Here is a 24,818-nt window from a genome sequence, read left to right as displayed (position 1 = left end):
CCTGTAAGCCATGTGGTCAGTCGCACCTCTCTGCGTCAGAACAACGGCAGACAATCGTGCATCTGAGTTGAGAGTGCTGTCCAGAGCAGTCACAGTGGAGCACTCTGGGATAGCTCCCGGAGGCCAATACTGTCGAATTGTGTCCACAGTACCCCAAATTCGACCCGGCAAGGCCGATTTAAGTGCTATTCCACTTGTCGGGGTGGAGTAAGGAAATCGATTTTAAGAGCCCTTTAAGTCGAAATAAAGGGCTTCATCGTGTGGACGGGTGCAGGTTTACATCGATTTAACGCTGCTAAATTCGACCTAAAGTCCTAGTGTAGACCAGGGCTTACACAGCTCTCAGCCTCTCTTTTTGTTCAGCTTGCTCTCCCCCAGCCCTTGAGGGTCCTCTCCTCCCAGAGTCTTCTGCTTTATGCTTGAGAGGCCCCACATCTCAGGTATGACTGTGTGTATCTGTAGGGAATATAGTCTCTTCCCCGTGGGGGGGAAGAGGGTCTGTCAATGTTCAGTCCAGGGAGGCCTGGCTGCAGTTTCTGTACAGCTGAAGTGCTGCTCCCTAGTTGGCCAAGTCAGATGTCACAAGACCCTCCTTCCATCCCCTCCTCGCGCAGGCCGGTTCCGGTAAATCCCCAAACCCTCTGCAGACTGCTGCCTGCATTAAACAGCTCTGTCTTGCAGCAACACTTCTTCCTGGGATTCTCGCTCTACTGGGATGTCCGCTCCAAAGCTTCCCAGCGGCAGTCCGGGTGAGGAGAGGCCAGTGGGTTTAATTCTGTTGATTGTTGGGGTTTCCTTCTCTGATCAGATGCTGAAACGTGTGCCCATGTGTGGCTGCCTCCTGAAGGGTTTGAAAACTTCCTAGCTCAGGAGTACACCTGCAAATCCAGGGAGGGGTGAGGCGAGGCTAGCATCAGCCTGTGTGCTCTCCTGCCTTAGCTGCCAAGTCCGTGCATAGCACCTGCCAGCTGGCTTGCAGAGTAATAACAACTCCTCCTCCCTCTGCAGGCGTTTCTTCTGGTTAAACATGCCATATGGGCAGACCTCTTCGGGAGCGAAGTGTTTTGTTGCCTTATATGTAAGAGGCAGCGTGGCCTAGGGGGCTGCGCATGGGCTGTTGTGCAAGCGCTGCATGACAGGGGCTGTTTGTGTGGTGCTTAGCAAAATGAGATGCTGAGGTTGGTCGGGTTCTCCAGCTGTGACTGTATAATAACAAACAGCTGCCATGTTCCGTCCCAGAGGTGGTTGCAATTTCAGTGCCCTGGGAAGAGATCTCTTCATGCTCCTTCCCTGTACACTGTGGTGTTGAGGCTTAGCTGTTAAACACTCTGTGATCACCTACAAAGTGCAAAGTATCTTTCCTTCTGCCTCCCTGAGGGATGGTCAGTGCTGACGTGAAATGCCTTTGAGTTGCCAGCACCTGTGCTAAGGAGTTGTGTGTAAGCAAGTTTTGACTGCTTAAGAGGAGTGGGTCTATCCTGCCTCTAGTCAAGCAAGCCCTGAATCCGCCCACTAACCTGCTAGCACGGTGATATCGCCGGGTGTGCCAGCCTCTCTCGTGCAGAGTCCTGCGTTTAGACAGCAAACTCTTTGTGCTGCTGCAGCTGCCACTCCTGGAGTTCCTAGTTCAGCGCCTGCACCCCTGCCGTGGGCCAAATGTCATCTCGTAGGAGGTGGGAGGCCTGCTCTCCACAGAGCCCCTCCTAGCAGTAAGAACTCATTGCCGTGTACTTGTAATTAAATGCTAAGCCCATCTCTTCCGTTCCTGCAGGAAGAGGAGCTGTAACGCCGTTAAAATCATCCTTTATTAACAGAGACTGAGCAGCGGGGGCTATGCTACCATGAAGCTTGGTTACTGATGGACCTGTCGGCTGAAAACGCAAGGTCTTTTACACTGCTGTATAGCGAGTGGCCTCCTGTCACACGGCCGTCCAGTGGATGGTTTGTGGCCTCATAGCATGAGGCCTGGCAAGATTAAAGCACAACTTCATTCCCAGGGAAACAGATCTTGCTTGGCTGAAGATCTTCCGGATCTTGCTTGGCAGAAGTGGAGGGGGTTAGGAAGCCTGTTGGGATTATTGTGTGCTTGAGCCATGTGTCAGGGGAGTGCCTCGGTGCTCTCAGAGAACTGGTCCCCATCTGGCTCAAAGCAGTATCTTTATGGAGCTGCTCCCTCCTGGGAGGAGGGGAGCAAGGAGGCGGATTTGCCTGGGGTTAGGGATGGCTAGGACAGTGATGCAGAGTCAGCCTCCATGTTTGGAGGTGGTTGGTAGCAGGGATTTTTTTGCCAATCATTTGTAAATTTCCCCCTTGGGTTTCCTCCCACTCAAAGCCCCTATGTTGTCTGGATTACGTTCACTTTGGCATGTCTGTAACCCCCGTTGGTATCCCCGGTCCGATCTGTTACGCACACAGCTAATTTACATTTCTTCCATTTTTTTAATGAGATGGTAATAGGTGTCTCTCAGATGAATCCATTAGTACCGCACTGGCTCCAGGGGAGGAGGGGCACAGCTCTCCCCTTTTCTGCAGCTCACAGGTTCTGCTCTTTGTCTGCACCGTACCATACCCACCACCCTTACCCTGACACGCCACTGAACGGATGGGCCAGCCCCTGCCCCCTTATGCTGTACATGTCATTTCCTCTTTCCTTCCTTTGCTCGGAAAGTCCCTCTGCCACCCCTCTCTCTTGTCCAGAACTTTCCTCCTTCACCTGACTCACTGGGCCAATCCCTGGCTGTGGCAAGTCCCCATGTGTGTCTCCATGTCTCGCTCCTTGTCTTCTGAAAAATCCCTCCCCTGTCTCCCAAAGTCCCAGTTTCCTCCACTCAAGCACATGATCAGCCCCTTCCTGCACACTCCAAAAGGTGAGACTGCATCAAACTCCGCATTGTTCTGGGTCTGTTTCAGAGTCACCCAGGCTAGTGATGCTCCAAGGGGTCGCTCCAGCCCACGTCTTGGATTTTCTGTCTTCTGCTCCTCTTGTTTGTATAGCATCAGCTCTCTCTGGTCCAGCTCTTTGTTGGTGCAAGAGCCTTCTCCACAGCCTCCCTGTCTCCCTTCGTCTTCCTTCTGGTCTCCCCAGGAGCCTCCCTTTTGCACAGGTCTGGCATAGCTCAGTACCCGTGTTGGTACTGCCCCGCCCCTGCACCACTGAGGCCACAAGGTGCCCATGGCTGTGAAGAAACGGCATTCTGCACTCTCCCCAAGGTGTTACTTTGGTCTCTCTTCCCCTCCCACCCCCTCCAGCAAAGGTAACTGGATGCCTGAGGCTGAAACTGGTAGCACTTCTCCTGTTGCAGTCAAGGTATTGAGGGCCTCTCACAACAGAGCATTACAAGGTCCCAGGTGTATTTCCATCATGACTGTCTGGCCATCTCCCAGGTTTTGCCTGTAGAATGCTGGGATTCCTGTTCCCAGATGCACAGGTGTCTCGGAGTCACTGCTTTGGGAGGGGGAGAGGTTTCTCTGCCTGCAACCCAGATCTCGATCTGTGTCCTATCCAGCTCAGCCATTGATCTAGGATTATGGCGTAAGTGCCTGCTGAGCTGTAACATGGAGAGCCTCAAAATGTAGTGAGATTGTGAACAGATTATGAGGCAACCTTTGAGACTGCAGGGCAGGGCACTGATGGCGTTTATTGTTCTGCTCAGGGGAATATTTGCATTGCCAGGTTCCTCCTTGGCACTAACATGGCGCTAGTGAGCCAAATCCCAGCATCGCTGCTCTGCTAGCTTCGTCTCTCTGGAGTCCCTCTTGGCTTCTGAAGCCAGGTCCAATTGTCCCCTTGCTTAGCGGGAGCGTTCTGTGCACCTTCTGCTGTGATCCTGCCTGGTAGCCAGCAGGAGCTGTGGAAAATGCTGTCTGGATGCAGATGCCTTTGCAGGCTGGCAGGGCTGCACTGTTTACTCTAGTGCTCGTGATAAAGTGCACAGCCCAGTCTTACTGCTCTGCAAGGCCAAGTGAATGCACCAGTGTGTTTCTTGTCAGCATGGTGCTGCTCTTACGGGTGACTAGTAATGTCCAGCAGGAAAAGAGTCCAGCTCTGCTTAACTTTCAGCCATTACTGCCCCTCTCGATGCCAGCTGGCTGCTGGGGCGCTCCCTGATAGGAGCAGCATTGTTGTTAACTCATGAGGGTGTGGGACCTGGGAGCAGTCTGAGCTGCTCACTCCTGTGTTCTCACAGGGCTGGATTGTAAACGATCTCTGGCTTCATGACGCTTGTGGGGCTCTGGCTCCTGGTTTAGCAATGAAACCCCATTAGGTGAGGGTGACCACACTGGGCAAGCATCTGCACTTCAGCAGAACCAAAAGTGAAATCAGCTTCCCCTAGCAGAGCTGCTGTCATGCCTGTGCGTGTGTGTCAAGGGCAGACACAAGGGGAACCTGACTACGCTTTTTCCACATTGCAGTAACTTCGCTGATGAGTATCAAGTGCTAAGGGGAAAGGCCCCTGTAAAGCTTTGGGGGTAGAGACAAGATGGCTCTGCAGTTCAAACATGAGCACATCAGCCCCTTGGAGAGGTGGTCGGTGGGGGTTGAACTTAGCACCTTTGGCCCACAAAGCATGAGTTCTGCTTCGCTCTGCCTGCCCAGCACAAGCCGCCCAGCATTACCTGAACTACCGAAGGGGCAGGATGGTATCGAGCGAGAGAGGAGGACTCGGGACACCTGCCCATGAGATCTTCTAAGGAGACAAACTCTGTTGAGTTGTCACACACAGGGTGCGTGGCAAAAATCCACCGGGCATTTCAGTAACATCCCATGTAAGGCGATGTGTGTGGGTCAGTGAAGGAAGCCACCTGTGGGAGCATGAAGCTGGGAAAAAGCCCCTGGTGGGGTGTGTCTCCTGGCTTTACTGATTCAGCAATAGACTGCACAGGGAACCCCAGGCAACCTGTGATGAGGGGGAGGGAAATGCCAGTGGGATGGACAAATCTTGGCTGGCGGCTGGGTGGTTATTACTGCCTTGGGATGGTGTGTAACCAGGGGGTACTCCGCTATGCCGATCAAATTCCTCCTGATCCTCTCCCCTCTGGTGACAGGAAGTAAAGGGGCTTGTTGCCTGATGTGGAGCGTGGAAGTTTGGATGTGACTCCGATCTTTTTCCTTGCAGTATGTCTTTGATGACTTCAGCGGCACTGTATCACTCTCCTGGGTTGGAGACAGCACTGGAGTAAGTAGCGCATTTGATCTGAACGGGCTTTGAAAGGTAACCCTTCGAAATGACGAGTAGCAGGGGGTGAGCAAGCTGGAGAGGCAGCTGGGAAGCACGACTTCACTTCCTGGAATCAGTGTTGACCTTGAACCTTGGGCACAAGCATTCCTGACTCTTGGACACTTCCAGTGTTCTGCGTGTCCATACGTTTAATCCTGCCTAGGAAGGTCCCTGGTGGGGGCTGGTCTAACACTCCAGCTAAATTACTGTAGAAGCCATTATAGTTAAAAATGGCACAAATCTACATAACCTACAGCAGGGGCGCAACCTACAGCAGGGGTACAGTTATGTTGGTAGAACTGTGCTTAGACTGGTATCGCTTATTTCGGCACAGTTACAGGAATGAGCTATGCCGATAGGACACCTTTATCCTGATGTGTCTCTGCCCACCGTGGAGGGTTGCATTACTTTAACTCTCAGTACAAACCTGCATGTAGACCAGCACGAGACCCCTTCTGCAGCAGCTGCTGCAGGCCGTGGCTGCCATTATGTTAGCAGGGCCTGCTGCCCATTGGCTGCTGTATCTGGCTCTGTCTTGCTCCAGAGGGCCCAACATTTAAATACATAGAAATAAAAATAAATATTTTAAAATTAACCCCCCCCACCCCCTAACTAAACTCTACCCTCTGGGGAGAGAACAAACTGCAGGCAGCAGACATGGTGGAAGGTACCCAGGTGTTACAGGGGTGATGCAGCACAAGGGTCTAGACAGATTCGAGGGGGAGCGTTGCGTTGTCTGACCCTGACGGATTGGGGGAGCTGCCCCCTTTTGCTCTGGTAAGAAATGGCCAGCAGGGCTCCTTCCTCCTGAGCTAGGGATGGAGGGTTTACACGGCCCCATTGTTAGCCTCGGGGGTGGGGCAGGGATATGTGCTCCTCTTCCTTCACCTGCTGCACTGAGACGGCCTGTGGCCCGTTGATGCTAAATCCATCTTGATGTCCCGGCATGGCATCGCTGAGAGCCCAGCTTCCAAAATAGATGCCTTACTTGCAGTCTGAATTGGAAGTTGAAGCTAGACAAATTCAGACTGGAAATAAGGAGTACGTTTTTAATGGCGAGAGTAATTAACCATTGGAACAACTGACCGAGGGGCGTGGTGGATTCTCCGTTACTGCCCATCTTTAAATCCAGATGGGAAGTTTGCCTAAAAGATGGGCTCGAGGAGTGATTGGGGGGCAGGTCTCTAGCCTGTGCTGTGCAGGAGTCCGACTGGAGGATCACAGTGGTCCCAAGTTCCCTAGGGCTGTGCAGGCATGCAGTCACTGGGGCCTGTACTGCAGAGGAGAGAGGTAAGGGGCATGTAGGGCTGTGGCGGGGAGAGGCACCTCTCCCCTGGCCACGGGCTGCTGCAGCAAGAAAGGGCTGGGGGGGGAGTCCTCTCTCTCCCTGGGGAAGCCTGCACCCCAAACCCCTCATCCTTAACCCCAGTCCAGAGCCTGCACTCCCAGCTGGAGCCCTCAGTGCACCCCGCCCCCCTGCACTCCAACCCTCTGCCTGAGCCCCAGAGCCTGCACCCCCAGCAGGAGCTCCCCCCACACATCCCAACCCTCTGCCCCAGCCACAGCCTTCACCCCCTACACCCCAACCCTCTGCCCCAGAGCCTGCACCCCCACTAGGAGCCCTCAAGCCCCGCATCCCAACCCTCTGCCCTAGCCCTGAGCCCCCTTCTGCACCCCCGCCACTCATCACCTCCATATTGGTGCACATAACAAAATTAATTCCACACATGGATGTAAAAATTAGAGGGAACATTGCAGTGATCCCTTCAGGCCTTGGGATCTATGGAAGGCCTTTGAGGAGTGGGATGCTGCTGAGCTGTGCTCTTGTGTGACTGACGCTCATTAGAAGTGTCTGAAAATGGAGCAAGGGAGCTGCTGCAAGGAAACCTTCACAGCCAGCACTGCTTGCTGAGCAGCTGGCATCGGAGGGTTTGTCTGTCGAGCTCCAACCCCTGGAATTGCTCCTCCAACCCCTGGAATTGCCCCTCTAAATTACAGCTCCAGGCAGGGCAGGGCTGGGCTGTCTTTATCAGGCAGGGTAACCTACACTCCTGTGGGCCCCTGCAGGAAAGAACTGCTGAGGCAGCCAGCCTCCCTCACCCACTGCGTCCTGGACAAGGCTCTCGCAGAGCAGCTTGGAGGCTCAAGCCCATGTCTGAAGTTCTTAGTCTCCCTGGAATCATTGGCTCAAGCCCTGGCAGAGTTGGTTCAGCTCCTCAACCTCCCCATGTGTGGGCCTGCGAGGCAAGACCTTACATCCCAAGGTCTTGTCTGGGCAGTGGACATCAAAGATCCGTCGGCCCTTCTCAGGGGTGAATGGTGTGTCCTAAAGCCTGGCCAACACCCCCGCCTTTTATCAGTGTTGTGCGTTGTGCTGTCCATAGCTTGGTGCCTTCCACCCTAGAAGTGGCTGCCTGTTGGAAGGTGAAGGTGCCGTATACCCCTGTAAACCCATCTGTAGATACTAGCTTGTGGCATTTGGTGCCTTAAAGACATTGGGATTGGCTGTTTCTTGAGAAAGGTGGGTTGAGCCAATAACCTGCCCCTGCATTTGGCTGGAGGCCAGATGGCTGTCCGACAACAGCACACACAGCCTGCGATTTGGGGGTACCTCACCACCAGACTCCTTTCCCGCCCTGGCAAATACAAACCTTTTTGGCCAGTGAGTCCCTGTCTTGCTGTTAAAGCCACTCTCCCTGGGAGAGGGGTAAGAGTGGCGTGGAGGGTTGGTCAAAGCACTAAGTGACTGGACTGAGGCGGGGTATTTAAGGGGCTGTCAACCCCCTTCCCAGGGTCAGTAAATCCAGTGGAGGGGGTGATCTGAGGGCTGCACTCACAGACTGCCAGGTGGGGGGAGGGGCTGCTAATGAGTTCTCCCTGATGGCCCTCCCCAGGATTGACTCTCTGGTACTCTCTTTGGCCAGGTTATTCTTGTCCTGACCACATTCAAGTTACCGCTGCTGTTCGTGAGTTTCAAGCAGTCCAAACTCTACAGGAGGTGAGGCCCCCGGTGCCAGATGCATGCAGCTGATTTGATTAACTCAGTGGATTAGCGAGCTGCATCGTCTGGCTGTCCGACCTGATGTTGCAGCTCACTCGCGGCCAGCCGTAAAGGTGGTGTAGCCACTGGGGGAGGAGTTGGAGGGAGGCTGAGCTGCCAGCAGGCTCAGGCAGCCTCCTTGGGGTGTGGTGGGGGAGGCAGGGCTTCTAAACTGGTGCCTAATCACTCCACTGTGTCACCCCTGCTGATGGGTGCTGGGCTGCCGTACAGGAATGGGCGATGCCTCGAGTGGGGATAATTGCCAGGGCTTGGGTGTATCTTGTCTCTTCCTCTGACGTGCCTGGGAGAGTGTGAGGAATGCAAAGAAACTGCCCAGCCCAGTGGGGTGGGCGTGCTGCAGGGTGACAAGAACAGCTCTGGGCTGCTCAGCTGCTCTGGGAATCTGGGCGTTCAGTCGCTGAGACAGTTTCCATGCCAGTGAAGAGCTAGCACTCGGTGATCCTGGTGTGTGGTGCCCGGTCACTCACTCCCCTCTACCAAATCATGCCCTGGTTCTTCATGGGCAGTACTCACTGCTTCCCAGACGCCTCTGCACTGATGCAGAGGATTTGGGGATTAGAGCTCATTGGAGACTGGAATATTCTCAGTCCTGGGTAAACACCTTTTTTGGGGGGAAGGAGCCTGTAGGCTGGAGCTGAGCAATGCAGGACTGGTCTGGGGGGTCTTGTGACTCCCTTTTGGGCTGTTCCTGGTCCTGGGTGATTGGAACTCTTATAGGTTGGCTCCTCCCTAGCTTGAGTGCTGGAAAAGGGGCCATTTTCCATGGAATGCTTCCGTTCTTTGCCTGGTAGCTGCACTGAGCAGCTGCTTTGAGTTGCCCAGGACATCCCTTCTTTCAGGCTCTCTAATCCCAGCAGTTGTCCCTGAAGCATCAGTGACACCTGTGCTGCATCCCAAGGTGTCTCCTAGACCAGGGGCTCTCAACCTTTCTCTGTCTGAGGCTCCCCCGTCATTCTATAAAAACTCCACAGCCCACCTGTGCCTCAACGACTGGTTTTCTGCATAGAAAAGCCAGGGCCAGCATTAGAGGGTAACAAGCAGGGCAGTTCCCCAGGGCCCCACAGCACATGAGCTCCCGCAAAACTACATTGCTCAGACTTCTACTTCAGCCCTGGGTGGTGGGGCGTCAGGCCCATGCGGTGAGGATTTGGCTTTCTGCCCTGAGCCCCAGCGAGTTTAAACTGGTGCCACTTGGCAGACCCCCTGAAACCTGCTCGCAGCCCCCTGGGAGGCCCCAGACCACTGCTTGAGAACCACTGTTCTAAAAGAGTCATCATCTACTTTCTTTCCTCTCAGCGAGGACTATGGAAAAACTTTCATAGACATCACTAAGCTCATTAACCACACCTTCATCCGGACGGAGCTTGGGATGGCCATCGGACCAGAGAACTCGGGGAAGGTAGGAGACAGCTGCTGATGTGTTCTTGGACAGCATGCACTCCCTTGAACTGCTCCTGAGTCAGGGATGGAGCTGGCCTTCATGAGGGCTGCATTCATGCTGCATAGCAATGCACTTTTGTTCATTGAAATGCAGCTCTCCACATGGCAGTGCTGACTGGTGTTCAGAGGAGGGATGGTGGTGTGCTCCTGGGTTGGGTACTGCTCCCAACACTCCATTTACCTGCTGGGAGATTGAGGGGAAGTCACATCACAGCTCTGTGCCTCAGTTTCCCTGTCTGCCTATCTCTCTGGGGCTTAGCCAGAGCCTGTGAAGCACTTGGAGCCCCATTGCCAGGAGATGCACATTCTGATCCCATTGCAGGGAAATGGGGCTGAGTGAGCCACACATTGCCCATTGTGTTGGAGCAGGTCAGTTCAGCCGGCGCGGGGGACGTGGCCGAGGCTGACTGTGGCAGTGAAGGCATGTGCACCCTCGCTGACCTGGTCTCCCTCTTGCTCCTTGTCTAGGTGATTCTGACAGGGGACATGCCTGTGCCTGGAGGGAGCCGTGGAGGAAAGATCTTTAGATCGTCTGATTATGCTAAGAACTTTGCTCAGACAGATCTCCCCTTTCAGCCCCAGAGTCAGGTCATATACCACCCGCAGAACTCCGACAACCTGCTGCTCCTCAGCACCGAAGTAAGAGACCGGACGCGTCCCACTCCCCCTGTCTCCGCTTTCGTACATAGCGCCCAGAATGCGCTGAGAGATGTCCTGGGATTGAGTTCTGTAGCGACACCTGGTGGGGTCGGGTGGTAGCATCCCACAAGGGGAAGAATGACAAATCACAGCTGCTGTGTCCTTTAGCCCTTTACGCTTCTGGGGGATGAACTTCTATTCCTGAGTCTGAAACCTACAGGCAGTACTTTCCAGGGAGTGTTATGTGGCCTTGTATTTAGAAGCCCTGACGTGTGTTCCATTTCAGAGGGTTGGCTCTGCATTTTTTTAGGCCAGATGCTATTTGAAGCCTTAGAGTTAACACAGCCAGTAACCAGCAATCCTGTCTGACTACTGAATTTTTCAGAACAGTCTTTGGGTGTCCAGGAACTTTGGGGAGAAGTGGGAAGAAATCCACAAAGCTGTTTGTCTGGCAAAATGGTGAGTAGCCGAATGGTAACGCAGTGTCCGCTGCTCTAAGCTCTCCCGCCAAAGGAAAGCAGGAGCTGCTCAACACTGCTTGTGGCTCTTCCACTGATGCTCCTGCGCTCTTTTTCTGTCCCCTCTTTTCCCATAGAGGAAGCCCAACAGCATGAGGGGCACATGCCACTCATGTTTAATACGCTTTGATTTAGAAATAAGTGTCCCATCCCACTGAGGGTTGGGGAGCCTTCCCTGCCACAGTGCAGTGTCCTGGACTCAGATTCTTCCATCAGGAGCAGCAAACTGCTCTCTAAGGGTCGGGAAAGCATGGACTGAGTGTTCCCTCAATGGAAGCCTCCACTCTTTTCACATGGAGTATCTAGAACTCTGCACACAGCCACGGGCCTCTGGCTGGGTTCATCTGGTAAAACCTGCCTGACTGGTTTCACCTGACTGACTGATCTGGAGCCTCCCCATACCTGGCCAGCCACCCTTCCTTACTGGGGTTATCTGAGTGTCTGTGTTCATCACACACTTCCTTTAGACCTTTAGCAGTCTAATAAATACTCCAGTTCCTGCTTGGCTGCTTCACTTCTTTAGTGTGTGTCTGTGCTGTACCCACTCATGTCAGATTCTGCTTATGGATGCCCACAATCCTCCTTCCTGGCTGCTACAGAGGGAGGGAGGGCACCAAAAAGGTGAGAGGACCTTGGATTTTTTGGAGCTGAATCCCAGTTTGCTTAGTCTTGCTGGATTTTGAACCCCTTGGAGTCAGCAATACCATTCAGCATTCTGGTCCTAGATACCAAGATGACACGTGCATCCAGTAGCTTTCAGTTCAGACTGGAACAGTTTAGGAACCATGGGCTTGGGTGCCATGAGTTTGTTAGGTCTCAGCCCTGCTTCTGATAAGTAGAAGCTTCATCACAAACTTACTTGAATCTAGTCAAGCTAGTCCTTCAGTGACTACCTGGACAGGGCCAGTGTGTGCAATATGGATGGTATCTGGTTGCAGTTCACAAACCCCTTGGATGTTCCCCAGACTTTTGAGCAAAAGGACCCACACGTCTCTGAAAGGCCTGTAGCAGTCCTCGCTGGTGCATGTGTTGTAGAATCCCAGTATACCACGGGGATACAGGCTGTCCCTGCTCAGGGAGTCTGGCTTCACCTGTGTCCCCATGTTGTGTACAATTATGGGTATGGCTACACTGCAATCGGGGGTGTGATTGCTGCCTACGTGGGCATGCCTGTGCTAGCTTTAATATCACTAGGGCCGCTAAAAGCAGCAGAGAAAACCCGTTGGCAGGGACTCTGGGAACGTGTTCTGGGTGTGTGCACTGCTGCGTCTTCCTGGCTGTCTGAGCAGTGCGAGTTAGAAGACAGCTAGTGCAGATCTGCCTCCCAAGCTGCAGATACACCTCCAGCTGCAGCTCAGACAGTCTGACGCAGCTGTTGATCCGCTTTCCTGATATCAGCTTTCTAAGCACTCGTGGTTTTTTCCTCCCTCCTGTCTGTTTCTAGGGGCCCGAACACCACCATCTTCTTCACCACCTACCTGAATGACTCCTGCAGTAAGTACTCCCTGGTTCCAACAGTTGGGCAGTATCAGAGAATCAAAGCCACTTTATGTGTTTGAGGCCAGAGACTTCACAAACCTTTTCCCTTCAGCTTCATGTTCTGCAAACACCTTAATAAACAATCAGCTGTTAGCAATTGACTAGTTTGCCCAAGGAGCTGGGGACAGGCCAGTGAATGGTCCTGAGCTCAAATGCTCTGGAGGTTGTATAAAGCTAATCGGTGGCTATTTTAACATGTGATTCTGAAAGCTGTCAACTGTTTGTGGTCCCCCTCCTGCCAGGTACCATATAAGGTGACTTAGATGCCTGGATTTACAGGTTAAACAATTTATGTAAATTACATCTCCGGTCTGTTTAAATGTATAAGTCCTACAGGTCACAATTCTCCAGGTGCTCTCCAGCGATCACGGAGAGTATGATGCCGTAATACCCTCACAAAACTTAAAACACTGTAGCGGGTCGGTGAAGACGCTACCGATGGCGAAGGGAGAGCGTCTCTTGCCAGCGTGGGTGTTCAGCTCCCCGAGAGGTGATAGCTAGGTCACCAGAGAATTCTTCCATTGACCTAGCTCTGTCTACACTGGAGCCTTTGGGTTAACTGCTTTGTTCAGGGGGGTGCATTATTCACACCCCTGAGCAACGTAGTTACACCAACTTCTCTTCCTTCTGTAGCCCTGGCCTAAGTGTCCCTCTCCCCCCCTCTACTGCAGCAACATGAATTCTCGTTTCCTTCTCTTAAGAAACTGATCTTGGGTTTTTGGAGCTAAAGAAAACCAGTGACTTTGGCAAAAGCTTCAAGACCATAGGAAACAAAATCTACTCGTTTGGCCTGGGAGGTCGCTTCCTGTTCACTTCCGTGGTGACGGAGAAGGTAGGAGATTTGCTTTACTCCTTTCTGTCCGGCTTCCAGGTGGCTCTGAGAGTCCACAAGTCACGGCCTTTCTTTGTTTCCATGGGGGAGGCCATGGCCCGGGTTTGGATAAATGCCCTGGTTTGGGTTCGTGGGTGCAGGGTCCGTGTGAATGTGATTGTCCCTTAAGGGGCTGGGAACAGGCCAGGGCATAAATGAGCATGTGGCTGTCCAGAGTTGCTTATCCCATTCCTGTGTCCTGATCTAGTACTGGGACTGTTCTCGCTCCTGCTTCTCTTCCCTTTCGCCCTCTCTGGTCCGTCTAGGCCCCAGGAGCGTAGGCACTGCCGGACGCTTGAATACGATAGTCACTGGTGGTGCAGCATAAAGATTGTGTTTGCCTTCCAGGGCAATACGAGGAGGATCCATGTCTCAACTGACCAAGGGGAGACCTGGAATATGGCCCAGCTTCCATCTGTGGGTCAGGAGCAGTTCTTCTCCATCCTGGCAGCTAACGAGGACATGGTGTTCATGCATGTGGATGACCCTGGAGGTGAGTGACAGAGGGCAGGTGGACGGGTGTGTGCCTGAATAGATCCGAATTTCAGTTCCAGTGCTTCATCAACTGGAGTTGATTGTAAATCTCTACTCAAGAGAACACTGTAGTCTTCTGATAGCAAACCCTAAGAGCCTAGAAATGCAAAGCCAAGCTGATAACTCACGTAAATCCCCTGCCTGTATGTTCTAAGTATAGAAACAACCGTAACTTTGTCCCATTCTGCACTGATTTCCCTTGTATACCCACTGCAATTCCATGTAGGAGGCAGCGTTCTGAAGGAGAGTTCAGCAAGGGCTCTAATACCTGGTAGCCCGTGGCTGTGGGAATACCATAGCCCTGTGCGAACACTATGGTTTTGTACGTTGCGTGTCTGAATGCATGTGGTTTCCACGCTACCCTGCACGCCATCATTTAAGTTAAGTTTTGGTCCACGCCTTAAATTTATTCCCTTAGAAATATTATCCCCTTATCTGTGCCAAATCTTTCACTATGGCACGACATTTGAAATATCTGTCCTTTGAATCTTATGGTCCTGAATCCAGCCTGCTTTGATGAAGAAAAGTGCATCAGTCTCCTTTATTTTCTCTGCAGTTGTTCATGGTCTTGGAGGTTAAGAGCAGCTTGTAGTGATGGAAAGACAAGTGCCCTTCAGTTTAAATTCCCCAATGCAAACTAGGAGAAGACCAAAGCAGGCCAGTTAGATCACAAGTCAGTTTTCAGAGTCGCTGACGCAGTCAACATGTTTGTTGCTGGAAAGTAGGACTGTCTTGTGAGTAGTGATACAAGGGCAGAGTTAAGGTTACCTTAATATTGTTTAAGACTTCAGGAATTGCTCAGTGTTGGGGGTCCCGGCAGAGCTTGCAGACGGCCCTGCTCCTTCTCAGACCAGTCCCTTTGTGGAGTCTTCCTTTCTAGTGTCAAGACTGGACACCCAATGTAGCTCCCTGCCCGCCCGTTCTCTAGTCATGGAGAGAGCCACATCAGGCTTGTGGCCGCATGGAACAGGGATCGAGGGATCTGCGCTCCTTGCCACTCTCCCCGTGCCATAGCTGTATGTGTCACATGAAGTTGCCTGTCAGATACATGTAAATACTTAAATTCTCCCCCCAGATCCCTCTGCAGCAAATTCCTCCAAGGCTCCAGGCTTCCAGAGCAGCAGATTAACCCAAACTTCTGCTTTCTAGGCTGCAGGCTTTGAGAGTTGCTGAGTGTAATCCTCACTTCTGCGCCACTGTCTGGCTTCAGGCTTGCCAGGAAAGCTGTCCCTGGCACACGATCATGCCTGTGACATTTCAGTTGCACTGGTTTTGATTTGGCAAAACTAAGGGGCTCGGAATCAGTACTGGGCTTCAGACAGAGGGAGACCCTTGCTCAGACGGCCCTGTTACCAGAGTACTGTTGTTGGTTTATCCTCTCACGCCTCCCTGGGGCAGGGCTGTTATCCCTGTTGTACACCTACCCATGGTCTGTCGGGCACCCTAACCGCTGAGCCATCGTTCCTGGCAAAGCAGAGGGTGAAAGTGCTGTCTCCAAGGCCAGCTGTAAGTAGAAGCAAAGAATTTGGCATCTGGCAGCATCACACCACGTGAGCGCTGGAGTTCGTGGGCCCCCTTTGCTTCTCCTCTGGACTTGCTGCTTCTCTCTGCCCCCACCGCCCCCGCCGTGCGAAATGGGGATAAATCGCTGATGCGATGCTGTGTCAGCACGGGCAGCGTAAGGTGCGACTCTGGCATGTGGAGGCTTGAGTCCGGGTGTGACCAGGAAACTTCCCTGGCCTGGTAACCTCTATGGCACTATCTGATTGCTCCTCTTCCAGAGCTGTATCATCTGTCTGTCTTGCAGATACTGGGTGCGGCACAGTCTACACCTCAGACGATCGAGGCCTCATATACTCCAAGTCCCTCGAACGGCATCTCTACACTGGCATCGGGAGTGAAACGGACTTCACCAATGTGACCTCGCTGCGGGGCGTCTATATCACCAGTGTGCTCTCTGAAGGCAAGCGCCCGCTCTTGGGGGATGGGCTGCGCCCAGCAGGATGGCTGCATTAGAGCAAAACCCTCAGCCCTGGCACCGGGGAAGGGCCCGGGGTAAAGCATCAGTCAAGCCAGAACCTTTCTCTTGAATGCCCCTCCTTGTTCCTGGGGGGTGTGATTCTCCAGGGGTCTGCACCAGGCCTCAGGAATGCTTTGGGGCCCACCCAGGCCCAGGAAGGATGGGGTGTATCTCTGCTGTCCTTTGCCTGCTCCTGTTTGAGTCCAACCCTTACACTGTCGGCAGGGTTCGCGTGGGCCTGGCTTACATGGCTGGATAGCATGCCATCCTTGCTCATGTGAGTAGCCCCATTGAAGTCAGTGAGCCCAGTCCTGCTCCCATTGATGCTGGTGGGCCTGCTCACAGGAGTAAAGTAGCAGCTGGCCCCTAGGTGCAAAATTTTTCAGTCCAACACCCTTTCTCTGCTCACGTGTGAGTCTCCTGCAGGGCTGTAAATGGCCAAGTTTGGGTTCAGCCCGGAGGTCTTTAGAGAAGAGCCTGAGTTGGTTTCCAAAAGTCTGGACAGATTTATTCTGGCTGGGAGCGGGGGCGAGACCTAGACCTTTCGATACACAGGACTCTACTCATTGACTTGAAAGCATCAGGTTGTCGGCAGAGCCCCGCTGGGGTTCAGTGCTGCTCAGCAGTCTATGGCACTATGCAGGCACATCCCGGGGGGAGGAGGTAAGTGGGCACCGTGGGGCGTCGCTGGGAGGCGAAACAGCGCTCTCACTGGCGTGTCTGAATTTTAGCTGAAATGGTACAGTGATACACAAAGGGAGGCGAGTAGTCCATGGCAGTATGAGCTAATACAGTGAACAGACACTACCTGTGCCATGCAGGACCAATCTAACTTCTAAGGCAGAGCAGTGAGGGAGCCTGGCTGGCTTAATTTTAAAAATTCTTGAAACTTGCACGCTCCTCCTTTGTCTGCAAGGATGGTTCTTCGCCTCTGCTGTCTTCTGGACATCCTGCTGGTGTAACTGGGGAGCTTTCTATTGGCCCATTACTGAACCAGTCCTTGGGGTCCTACTAGAACTGGAACAGAGTCAGTGGAGTGATTGCAGCTGGAGAGAAACTCCTCAGTGCAGTGTAGCTGAGCGCTCTACACTGGGAAAACGGTGCAGCAGAAATATATGTGGTCAGCTGCCAGGGAGAAATCGACTCATCATCTGCTGCTGCAGCCAGGCTGCCTGGCTCGCAGGGGTAGGATGTCTGCTCGATGGACCGGGACAAGGGTCCCGTCAGACCGTATTGCTGTCTTCAGTGGGAGGGCTGAGTTGGAGTGAGCTGAGTGGAATACAAAACACTGAGGGTTTCACACCAAGTGTTCCCCTTCCCCTCCAGACCGTTCCATCCAGTCGGTGATCACCTTCGACCAGGGCGGTGAGTGGCTGCCGCTGAGGACGCCTGTCAACGCTAAGTGTAACTCTGCAGCAAAGAACAAGGAGGTTTGTCTGTCTGGGGTCTCTGCCAGACACACTGTGTTCTCATGAGTCCCGGGGCAGCCAGGCTCAGGTGTGGGGCACTGCCATGTGTTGGGATGCAGGCAGGGCAGACTTGGCCCCATAGTTCATTTTTTGTAAGCAGTCTTTTATTTAAGACCCCTGCATCTTCCCATGTGCAAGTCCAAGGGGACCTAGTCCCGTGGCAGGGCTAGCAGCCCAGATACTGCAGCATCAGGCCTGTGTGTGGCGACTTTCTGCTCAGTTTATTGGCATCCTGCAGCGTGAGTGAGATGTGTAATAAAGTAAAGTTCAATAGCGACACCAGCCAAGACTTCAAAATGTGTTAATCCAGGCTGTGGGGTGTCTTTGGGGGCAGATGGCTGCCTTTCCGGTGTAGTTGGTCTGTGCCTCGCACAAAATGGAAATGGCAGAAGCAGGTAAAGATCCCTGGCTCTACATTAGTTGAGTAGCCCAGGGTGGGCGCAAACCTGAGCTGGGCTTTGCTGAGATGCTGGTGGGAACATGCCAGGAAGACCCCCTCCCCCCCATGTGTCGTCTTGTCTCCTCACCTGGATTCTTTGGTGTTGTTTACAGTGTAGCCTTTACATCTACGCATTGTACGGCATCTCCCTGAATCACAACGTGCCCATGCTGCCTCTGTCCGAGCCCAATGTGGTTGGAACAGTCATCGCTCACGGTAACGGACCCGACTGCTACCAACACAGGGAGAGGGCAAGTGGAGGGGTTATGTGGGCGGAGCAGGAGGGGACTCTCAGGATCCATCCTCTGGGCCTTGGGCTGGCAAGTGACAGGTTTAATCCACTTGGGGTGAGTTGCTTGTTCCTACAGAGCAAGGCTGCGGGGCAGGGGAAGGTCAAAGTAAGTAAGTCTCAGTCTGCCCCCGAGGAAGGGACACTTCCTGGACTTGTGTTAAGCCCTGTGGTGTTGGGCACCGTGTTGCAGGCAGTGTGGGGGATGCCATCTCCGTGGTGAGCCCAGACGTTTACGTATCGGATGATGGGGGCTATACCTGGGCACGGGTGCTGGAAGGACCACATCACTACGCCATCCTGGACTCCGGGGGCATCATCGTAGCCATTGAGCACAGCCTCGAGCCGATCAATGTGATTAAGTAAGCCTGAGCTCCACTTGCTAAAGGGGGTGGGGGTGGGAGGGGGGTCTGTTCTCTGGTTCTGGGAGGCTCTGGTGAGCTGTCAGCTTAGCTCTGTCCATATCGATTGGTGCTGAGGGAGGAACTAGGCTGCTGTCGGTCTTGGGATTTCCCCTCCCTCCCTTGTTCTGCAGCTGCTCAAAGGATCTTCCATGGGAGTGAGGCTGCTGAGAGGGGAAGGAGCCCTCTCCTTTGGGCAGATACGGCTTTGTGCTTGGCACTCTGTCGGTAAGCTCCCCCTTCTGGGCCTTCATGCCTGTCTGCGCAAGCCTGTCTTTCCACCCCTCTTCGCCTTTGAATGTAGCAGGGGGTCACAGAAAGTTCCACCTGGTCTCTCCTTGGTTGTGAATCCAGCTCCTCATGGTAAGTCTTTTCTCTCTAGGTTCTCGACGGATGAAGGCCAGTGCTGGCACAAGTACGCTTTCTCCAAGGAGCCCGTTTACTTCACGGGTCTGGCGTCAGAGCCAGGAGCCAGATCTATGAACGTAAGCCTCTGGGGCTACAGAGACTCCGTCTTGCCCCGCAAGTGGGTCTCCTACACCATTGACTTCAGTCGTCTCCTCAGCAGGAACTGTGAGCATCTCTTGCTTCCTTCCTTTCCATACAGAGATGGGGGTAGCGAAGGGCTGCCTGCCTGCTAAGAGGGGCAAAGTTGGGGAGCAATCTGAGCAGATGAGTACAGCCGCGTTCAGACGAGTGATACAGACTGGGGAAGAGGTGGGAGTTTCAGCCCTCATAACAGGGGAACATCTTCTCCAGAGAGGCTGCTGCAGAGTAGCTGTACCTCTCTGCTATAGACTGCACACATCACACTGCTACTCCCCTTCACTCCTGGGCATGCTTGTGGGATTTCATGCAGGAATCCAAACTAAGCTGCAGCAATTGGAATCCCCTGACCCCAGATTTCCTATGGTTTGGTCCCATCTAGAATCATAGGGTTAGAAGAGACTGCAAAGGTCAGCTAATCCCAACCCCCTGCCAAGATGCAGGACTTGTTGTTGTGTTTAACCCAGGGGTGGGCAAACTACGGCCCTGGGGCTGCATCTGGCCCTTCAGATGTTTTAATCTGGCCCTCGAGCTCCTGCTGGGGAGTAGGATCCAGGGCTTGCCCTGCTCCACACGTGCCATGGCTCTGCGCGGCTCCCGGAAGCAGCAGCATGTCCTCCTCTCCAGCTCCTGTGCGTAGGGGCAGCCAGGGGGTTCCGCATGTTGCCCCTGCCCCAAGCGCCACCCCCCGTATCTCCCATTGGCCGGCAACCATGGCCAATGGGAGCTGCAGGGGCGGTGCCTGTGGACGGGGCAGTGTGGAGAGCTGCCTGGCAATGCCTCTGCATAGGAGCCAGAGGGGGGACATGCCACTGCTTCCGGGCGGTGCTTGAGGTAAGCACCACCCAGAGCTTGCACCCCTGATCCCCCTCCCACACCCTGAACTACTCATTTCTGGCCCCAGCCCTGATCCCCCTTCTGCACCCCCAGCCGGAGCCCTCACCCCCTCCCGCATCCCAACCCCCAATTTCATGAGCATTCATGGCCCGCCATACAATTTCCATACCCAGATGTGGCCCTCGGGCCAAAATGTTTGCACACCCCTGGTCTAACCCATCCCAGACACACAACTCCAGCCTCCTTTTGAAAACCTCCAGTGAAGGAGCTTCCACAAGCTTCCTAGGCGTCTGTCTCATTGTCCTATTCTTCTTATAGTTAGGAAGGTTTTCCTGAGGTTTAATCTACATCTGCTGTGCTGTGGTTTGACCCCATCGCCTCTTGTCCTGCCCTCTGTGGCAAGAGAGAACAACTTTTCCCCGTCTTTTTTATGGCTGCCTTCCAAGTATCTGAATACTGCTATCATGTCCCCCCTTAATCTCCTCTTTTCCAAACTAAACATACCCAGTTCCTTCAGCCTTTTCTCATATGGCTTGTGTTCCATCCCTCTGATCATCTTTGTCACTCGCCTCTGAATCCTTTCCAGTTTCTCTTCATCCTTGCTAGACATTGGTGACCAAAGCTGGACACCGTACTGCAGCTGAGGCCAAACCAGCGCTGAGTAGAGCGGCACTGTCTCCTCCCATGACTTGCATGTCGTGCCTCTGTTAATGCAACCTAAAATTGCATTTGCGCTTTTTTTTTTTTTTTTTTTTTTTTTGCAAGAGCATCACATTTCTGACTCATGCTGAGGTTGTGATCCACCACAGCTCCCAGATCCTTCTCAGCAGTGCTGCCGCCAAGCCGGACAGCCCCCATTCTGTATCTGTGCATTTGGTTTTTCTTCCCTAAGTGTAGCACCTCACAATTGTCTTTGTCGAATTTCATTTTGTTGTCCATAGCCCAGTCTTCCAATTTACCATGATCCCTCTGAATTTTAGTTCTATCCTCCAAAGTGTTTGCAACGCCCCCCGCATCCTCCTGGCCAGCTTTGTGTTATCCACAAACTTGATCTATTCCTACATCGAGGTCATTAATAAAAAGATGTTAAACAACACCGGACCCAGAACAGACCCCTGTGGAGCCCCACTTGAGACCTCCGTCCAATCTGATTTCATTCCATTACTAGTGACTCTTCGTTTGCGGTTCTTTTAACCAATTATGTATCCACTTAATGGTGATTCTGTCAAGCCCACATTTCTCTAGCTTACCTCTCAGAATGTCATGTAGGACGTGTCAGAAGCCTTGATGAAGTCCAGGTATATTACGTCCACCACATTTCCCCCATCCGCCAAACCAGTTATCCTGTCAAAGAAGGAATCAAGCTGGTTTGGCCGGGTTTGTTCCTGGTAAACCCAGGCTGGCTGCTGGTGATCACCCTCATCCTCCAGGTTGCTGGAAATGGAATGTTTTCTACACGGCTCTACCAGCTTCCCAGGTATCAAAGTCAGGCCAACTGGTCTAAAGTTCCCCAGCTCCTTCTTTCCCCCCTTTTTAAAGATGGGCACCAGTTGGCCCTCCACCAGTCTTCCGGGACCTCTCCTGTCATCCAGGAGTTTACAGATACAGGTGAATAGCATCTGGCCCTGTGGACTTGAATTCATTCAGATTTGTCAGAAGATCTGACATGTTCCTTACTTATCCCGATCTGCGTCCCTTCCCCTTTACTGTCTGGGATAACTTCGGTAGTCCTCTGGCCACAGGCTGGTTTTTGTGCGAAGACTGAAGCAAAGTAGGCAATGAGCAGCTCTGCTTTCTTATAATCCGTTACCAGCTCCACTGAGCAGCGGGGATCACTCTGTCCCCGATTGATCTTTTTAGTTTGACGTATTTGTAGAACCGTCCTTGTTGTGTCTAACATTTCTTGCCAGTTTTAACTTCTTCCTTGCCTGGGTTTTCCTGACTTTGTCCCTACGCTCTTGCTATTCCCACGTCTACTCCTTAGTGACATGCCCCTCCCTCCCTTCCTGGATGTTCCCTTTGGTTTGTAGATCGCTAGAAAGCTCCTTGAGCAGCCCCGCCCTAGGCTGCTGCTTCCGGTGGGGTAGGGCCTATGCTGTGACTCCCTTGCTGGAGCACTGCGCTCCTGCACAGAGCGGTCATTTAGAGTTTTGTTTCTGTGGCTTCTCTGTGGTGAAACCGTGAACAGAGCGTGAAATGCTGCAGAGTCTGCCAACAGCCGTGAGACTAGCTCTGGGTGCGAGCGCTGGAACCTACAGCTGGCTGCTGGAAGTATTGTCATTAACCATTGCACTGCTGGTCGCTGCAGGAACACTGAGGCAGTGTGCTTAACCCGCCCGCCCAAACTCCCACACCTCTCCAGGGGGCCAAAAGCCCCAATTACCGGTGGCTAGCACCTCCAGCTTCATCCCAACCACTTCCATGACGCAGTTAGTGGCTGAGAATGCAGGGGCAGCGTGCAATGGAACTTGCTGTTCACCCACCTCTGCGCTGCCCTCCTTCAGTACAAGCCTTCGCTCCCGAAACGTGACCACAGCTGTGCCGAGCCTAGGCACCGCCTTGGGTTTCAGCTTGGTGTGGAGAACATGGAGGTGTAGGGGGCTTTGTTCTAATGTGCCTGCCTCTTGCTAGTGGTTAGAGCAGGCGACTGGGCAAGTCGTGGTGTGACCTTGGGCAAGGCCCAGACCCCTCGGTAAAACAGGATGCAGTGATGCTGCACGGCCCCACTGAGAGCCTCTGCTCGATGCTGCCATGGGAACATCTTGGACACTTGGTTGTCCTGAGGGTTGTATAAATGAGAGGAGTCTCCCGTGCTCGATGCAGAGCTCTGAATCTTCCCAATGTGCTAGATCTCACAGCTCCTCTGAGATGGGTGTGATGGGGAGTGACACACCCACGGCCAACAGAGCCAGGATAGAAATCAGGGATTCCTGGAGTTAATCTCATGCACTGTCCTGTAACTCCCCAGTGAGATGAGGGGTAGGCTCACCTAACTCCTGTAGGCTACTTGGTAACCAGGGTTCCCTACCAGTATCCCGAGGTCCACTGACAGCAAATGACTTCACCAGGCGGTCAAAACCCTGCAGATGTTGCTAGGGTTTTTCAGGGCAGATTTTAGTGTTGACGGAAAGGAATGTGGTTGATGCTGGCTAAAGCAGGTGGTGTAAAATCTCTTCCCCTTCATGGCCCTGCCAGTGCCCCCAGGTATTACCCATCACTGCCTTTTCTGCGGGTGGGCAGACTGTCCTGCTTCATTGTGCCCGATTCTGTAGGAGGATGGGCTGGAATGGCCACACTCCTCTTCTTGCTTTCAGCCCTGTGACCCGTAGCTCTGGGGTTGGCAGCTGTTGCCCAGGGTCAGTTCCTGTCTTCTCAATCACATCATCTTGTGCCCGGAGTCTGATCGCCTTTCCCCTCTCGTAGGTGAGGAGGAGGACTATACTGTCTGGCTGGCTCACTCCAGTGAGCCTGGCAGCCGCACTGATGGCTGCGTTCTGGGCTATAAGGAGCAATACCTGCGTCTCCGCAAGTCATCTGTCTGTCAGAATGGCCGGGATTACGTGATGATCAAGCAGCCCTCTGTCTGCCCGTGCACGCTGGAGGACTACCTCTGGTATGGCGAGCAAAGGCTCGCTCGCCTTGCATGGCGAGGGGCGACATCTGCTCTGCTGAGGTTACTAGACTGGCCCTGCATCGGGTGGCGTGCTCCTCTGGGACTCTGGTGGTGGCGTAGGAGCTGCCTTTGCGCGGGACCCGCTCGTGTGGATCGTCTGGCCCGGTCGGCGCGTAGGGTTTGTCTCAGAGCATCAGCTAGTGCGTAGGGATCCCGCTCCAGTGCCTGGTGAAGGCAAACCCACTCGGAATGCACCACACATGGTGCCATGCTATAACTAGGGGGTGGGGGCCCCCAACCAGACACTGACTTTCCTAGCCAAGAGCTGACCCGCAGGCCTGGCACAGCCTGTATCCACTTGGCTAGAAGAGTCCGCTGCAGGTGCTCCAGGACTGCCTGTGTTAACGCTCTAGCCGGCTAGGTGAAGGGCCCCCGAGCCATCGCTCAGTGTGTCACTCATGCCCGTCTCTGCTTTTTGTCCTTGCGCTGCAGCGATTTTGGCTATTTCCGCCCTGAAAACCAGTCTGTCTGTGTGGAGCAGCCGGAGCTGAAGGGCCACGACCTGGAGTTCTGTCTCTATGGCAGGCAGGAGTTGCTGAAGACTAGAGGGTAAAGTGGCTTTTTAACAGGTTCGCTCAGCAACCACTAGCCCTAGATAGGGGCAGAAGCAGCAGCAGTGTGTCAGGGACTCCTGGGAGCAGGGGGATAAATCTTGGTGCTACCATGGCACCGTACTCCCAGTGTGTAGGGCTACAGGGTGGGAATTAGGAGGACCTAGGTTCTGTGCCAGGCTGTGTCACCAATTCCTGCTCTGGGCAATGATGATACTTCCCAGCCTGGCCCCAGGGCTTTGGAACAAGTGCTGCTGTAGCATATTCGAATGGGAAACTGCCCTTCTGGTCCTTGGAGGCCAGCGTTGGGCACACAGAATGGATGTGGATACGGATGCCCCTGCTGCTGGCCCTGTGCTGTTTGTGCGGGCAGTCGGTCACGGAGCCAGACCTCAGGGGAGCCTGCCTAGCTTCAGGAGGCTGTTCCTCTGGCCCCCTGGCAGGTTAGGGCTGGAAATCCCCCAGCAGGTCTGGGTGCAGTTTTTGATCCTGGCTAGGAAACCACGTTGCTCTGCACACTTTCTACCCATCCCGGGGTGGGGTTGATGTCTCCAGGAATGGCCGGGCAATCTCTGAGCTGGCCTGGGAAGCTCCCTCCTGATCATCAGGTCCTGCAGGTGCTTTCTTCCCTGACATTCCAGGTACCGTAAGATCCCGGGAGACAAATGTAGCGGTGGGAAGAGTCCAAGCCGTGAGGTGACGGACCTGAAGAGGAAATGCACAAGCAACTTGTTGACTCCCAGCCAGCTGGTAGGTGATAGCAAACCATGTG

General features: G+C 53.5%; 1 protein-coding gene across 1 annotated transcript in view; it reads left to right on the top strand.

Annotated features, from left to right (window-relative positions):
• The window catches only part of SORT1 (sortilin 1), a 35,373-nt gene that overhangs the window by 4,542 nt on the left and 6,013 nt on the right, over positions 1 to 24,818 (top strand). The window contains exons 2-17 of the mRNA XM_077839324.1: positions 5,118 to 5,177; positions 8,144 to 8,217; positions 9,577 to 9,679; positions 10,189 to 10,359; positions 10,745 to 10,818; positions 12,322 to 12,371; positions 13,118 to 13,248; positions 13,636 to 13,780; positions 15,629 to 15,784; positions 17,168 to 17,271; positions 17,863 to 17,965; positions 18,232 to 18,400; positions 18,822 to 19,012; positions 23,246 to 23,435; positions 23,928 to 24,044; positions 24,688 to 24,796. Coding sequence (XP_077695450.1) covers positions 5,118 to 5,177; positions 8,144 to 8,217; positions 9,577 to 9,679; positions 10,189 to 10,359; positions 10,745 to 10,818; positions 12,322 to 12,371; positions 13,118 to 13,248; positions 13,636 to 13,780; positions 15,629 to 15,784; positions 17,168 to 17,271; positions 17,863 to 17,965; positions 18,232 to 18,400; positions 18,822 to 19,012; positions 23,246 to 23,435; positions 23,928 to 24,044; positions 24,688 to 24,796 — 1,947 coding nt within the window. The remainder of the gene's footprint in view (positions 1 to 5,117; positions 5,178 to 8,143; positions 8,218 to 9,576; positions 9,680 to 10,188; positions 10,360 to 10,744; positions 10,819 to 12,321; positions 12,372 to 13,117; positions 13,249 to 13,635; positions 13,781 to 15,628; positions 15,785 to 17,167; positions 17,272 to 17,862; positions 17,966 to 18,231; positions 18,401 to 18,821; positions 19,013 to 23,245; positions 23,436 to 23,927; positions 24,045 to 24,687; positions 24,797 to 24,818) is intronic.

The sequence above is a fragment of the Eretmochelys imbricata genome, chromosome 21, assembly GCF_965152235.1.
Source record: "Eretmochelys imbricata isolate rEreImb1 chromosome 21, rEreImb1.hap1, whole genome shotgun sequence".
In the NCBI taxonomy this organism is placed as follows: Eukaryota; Metazoa; Chordata; order Testudines; family Cheloniidae; genus Eretmochelys; species Eretmochelys imbricata.
Note: the sequence above shows the minus strand (reverse complement) of the source record. Positions and strands in the feature narration are given on the sequence as shown.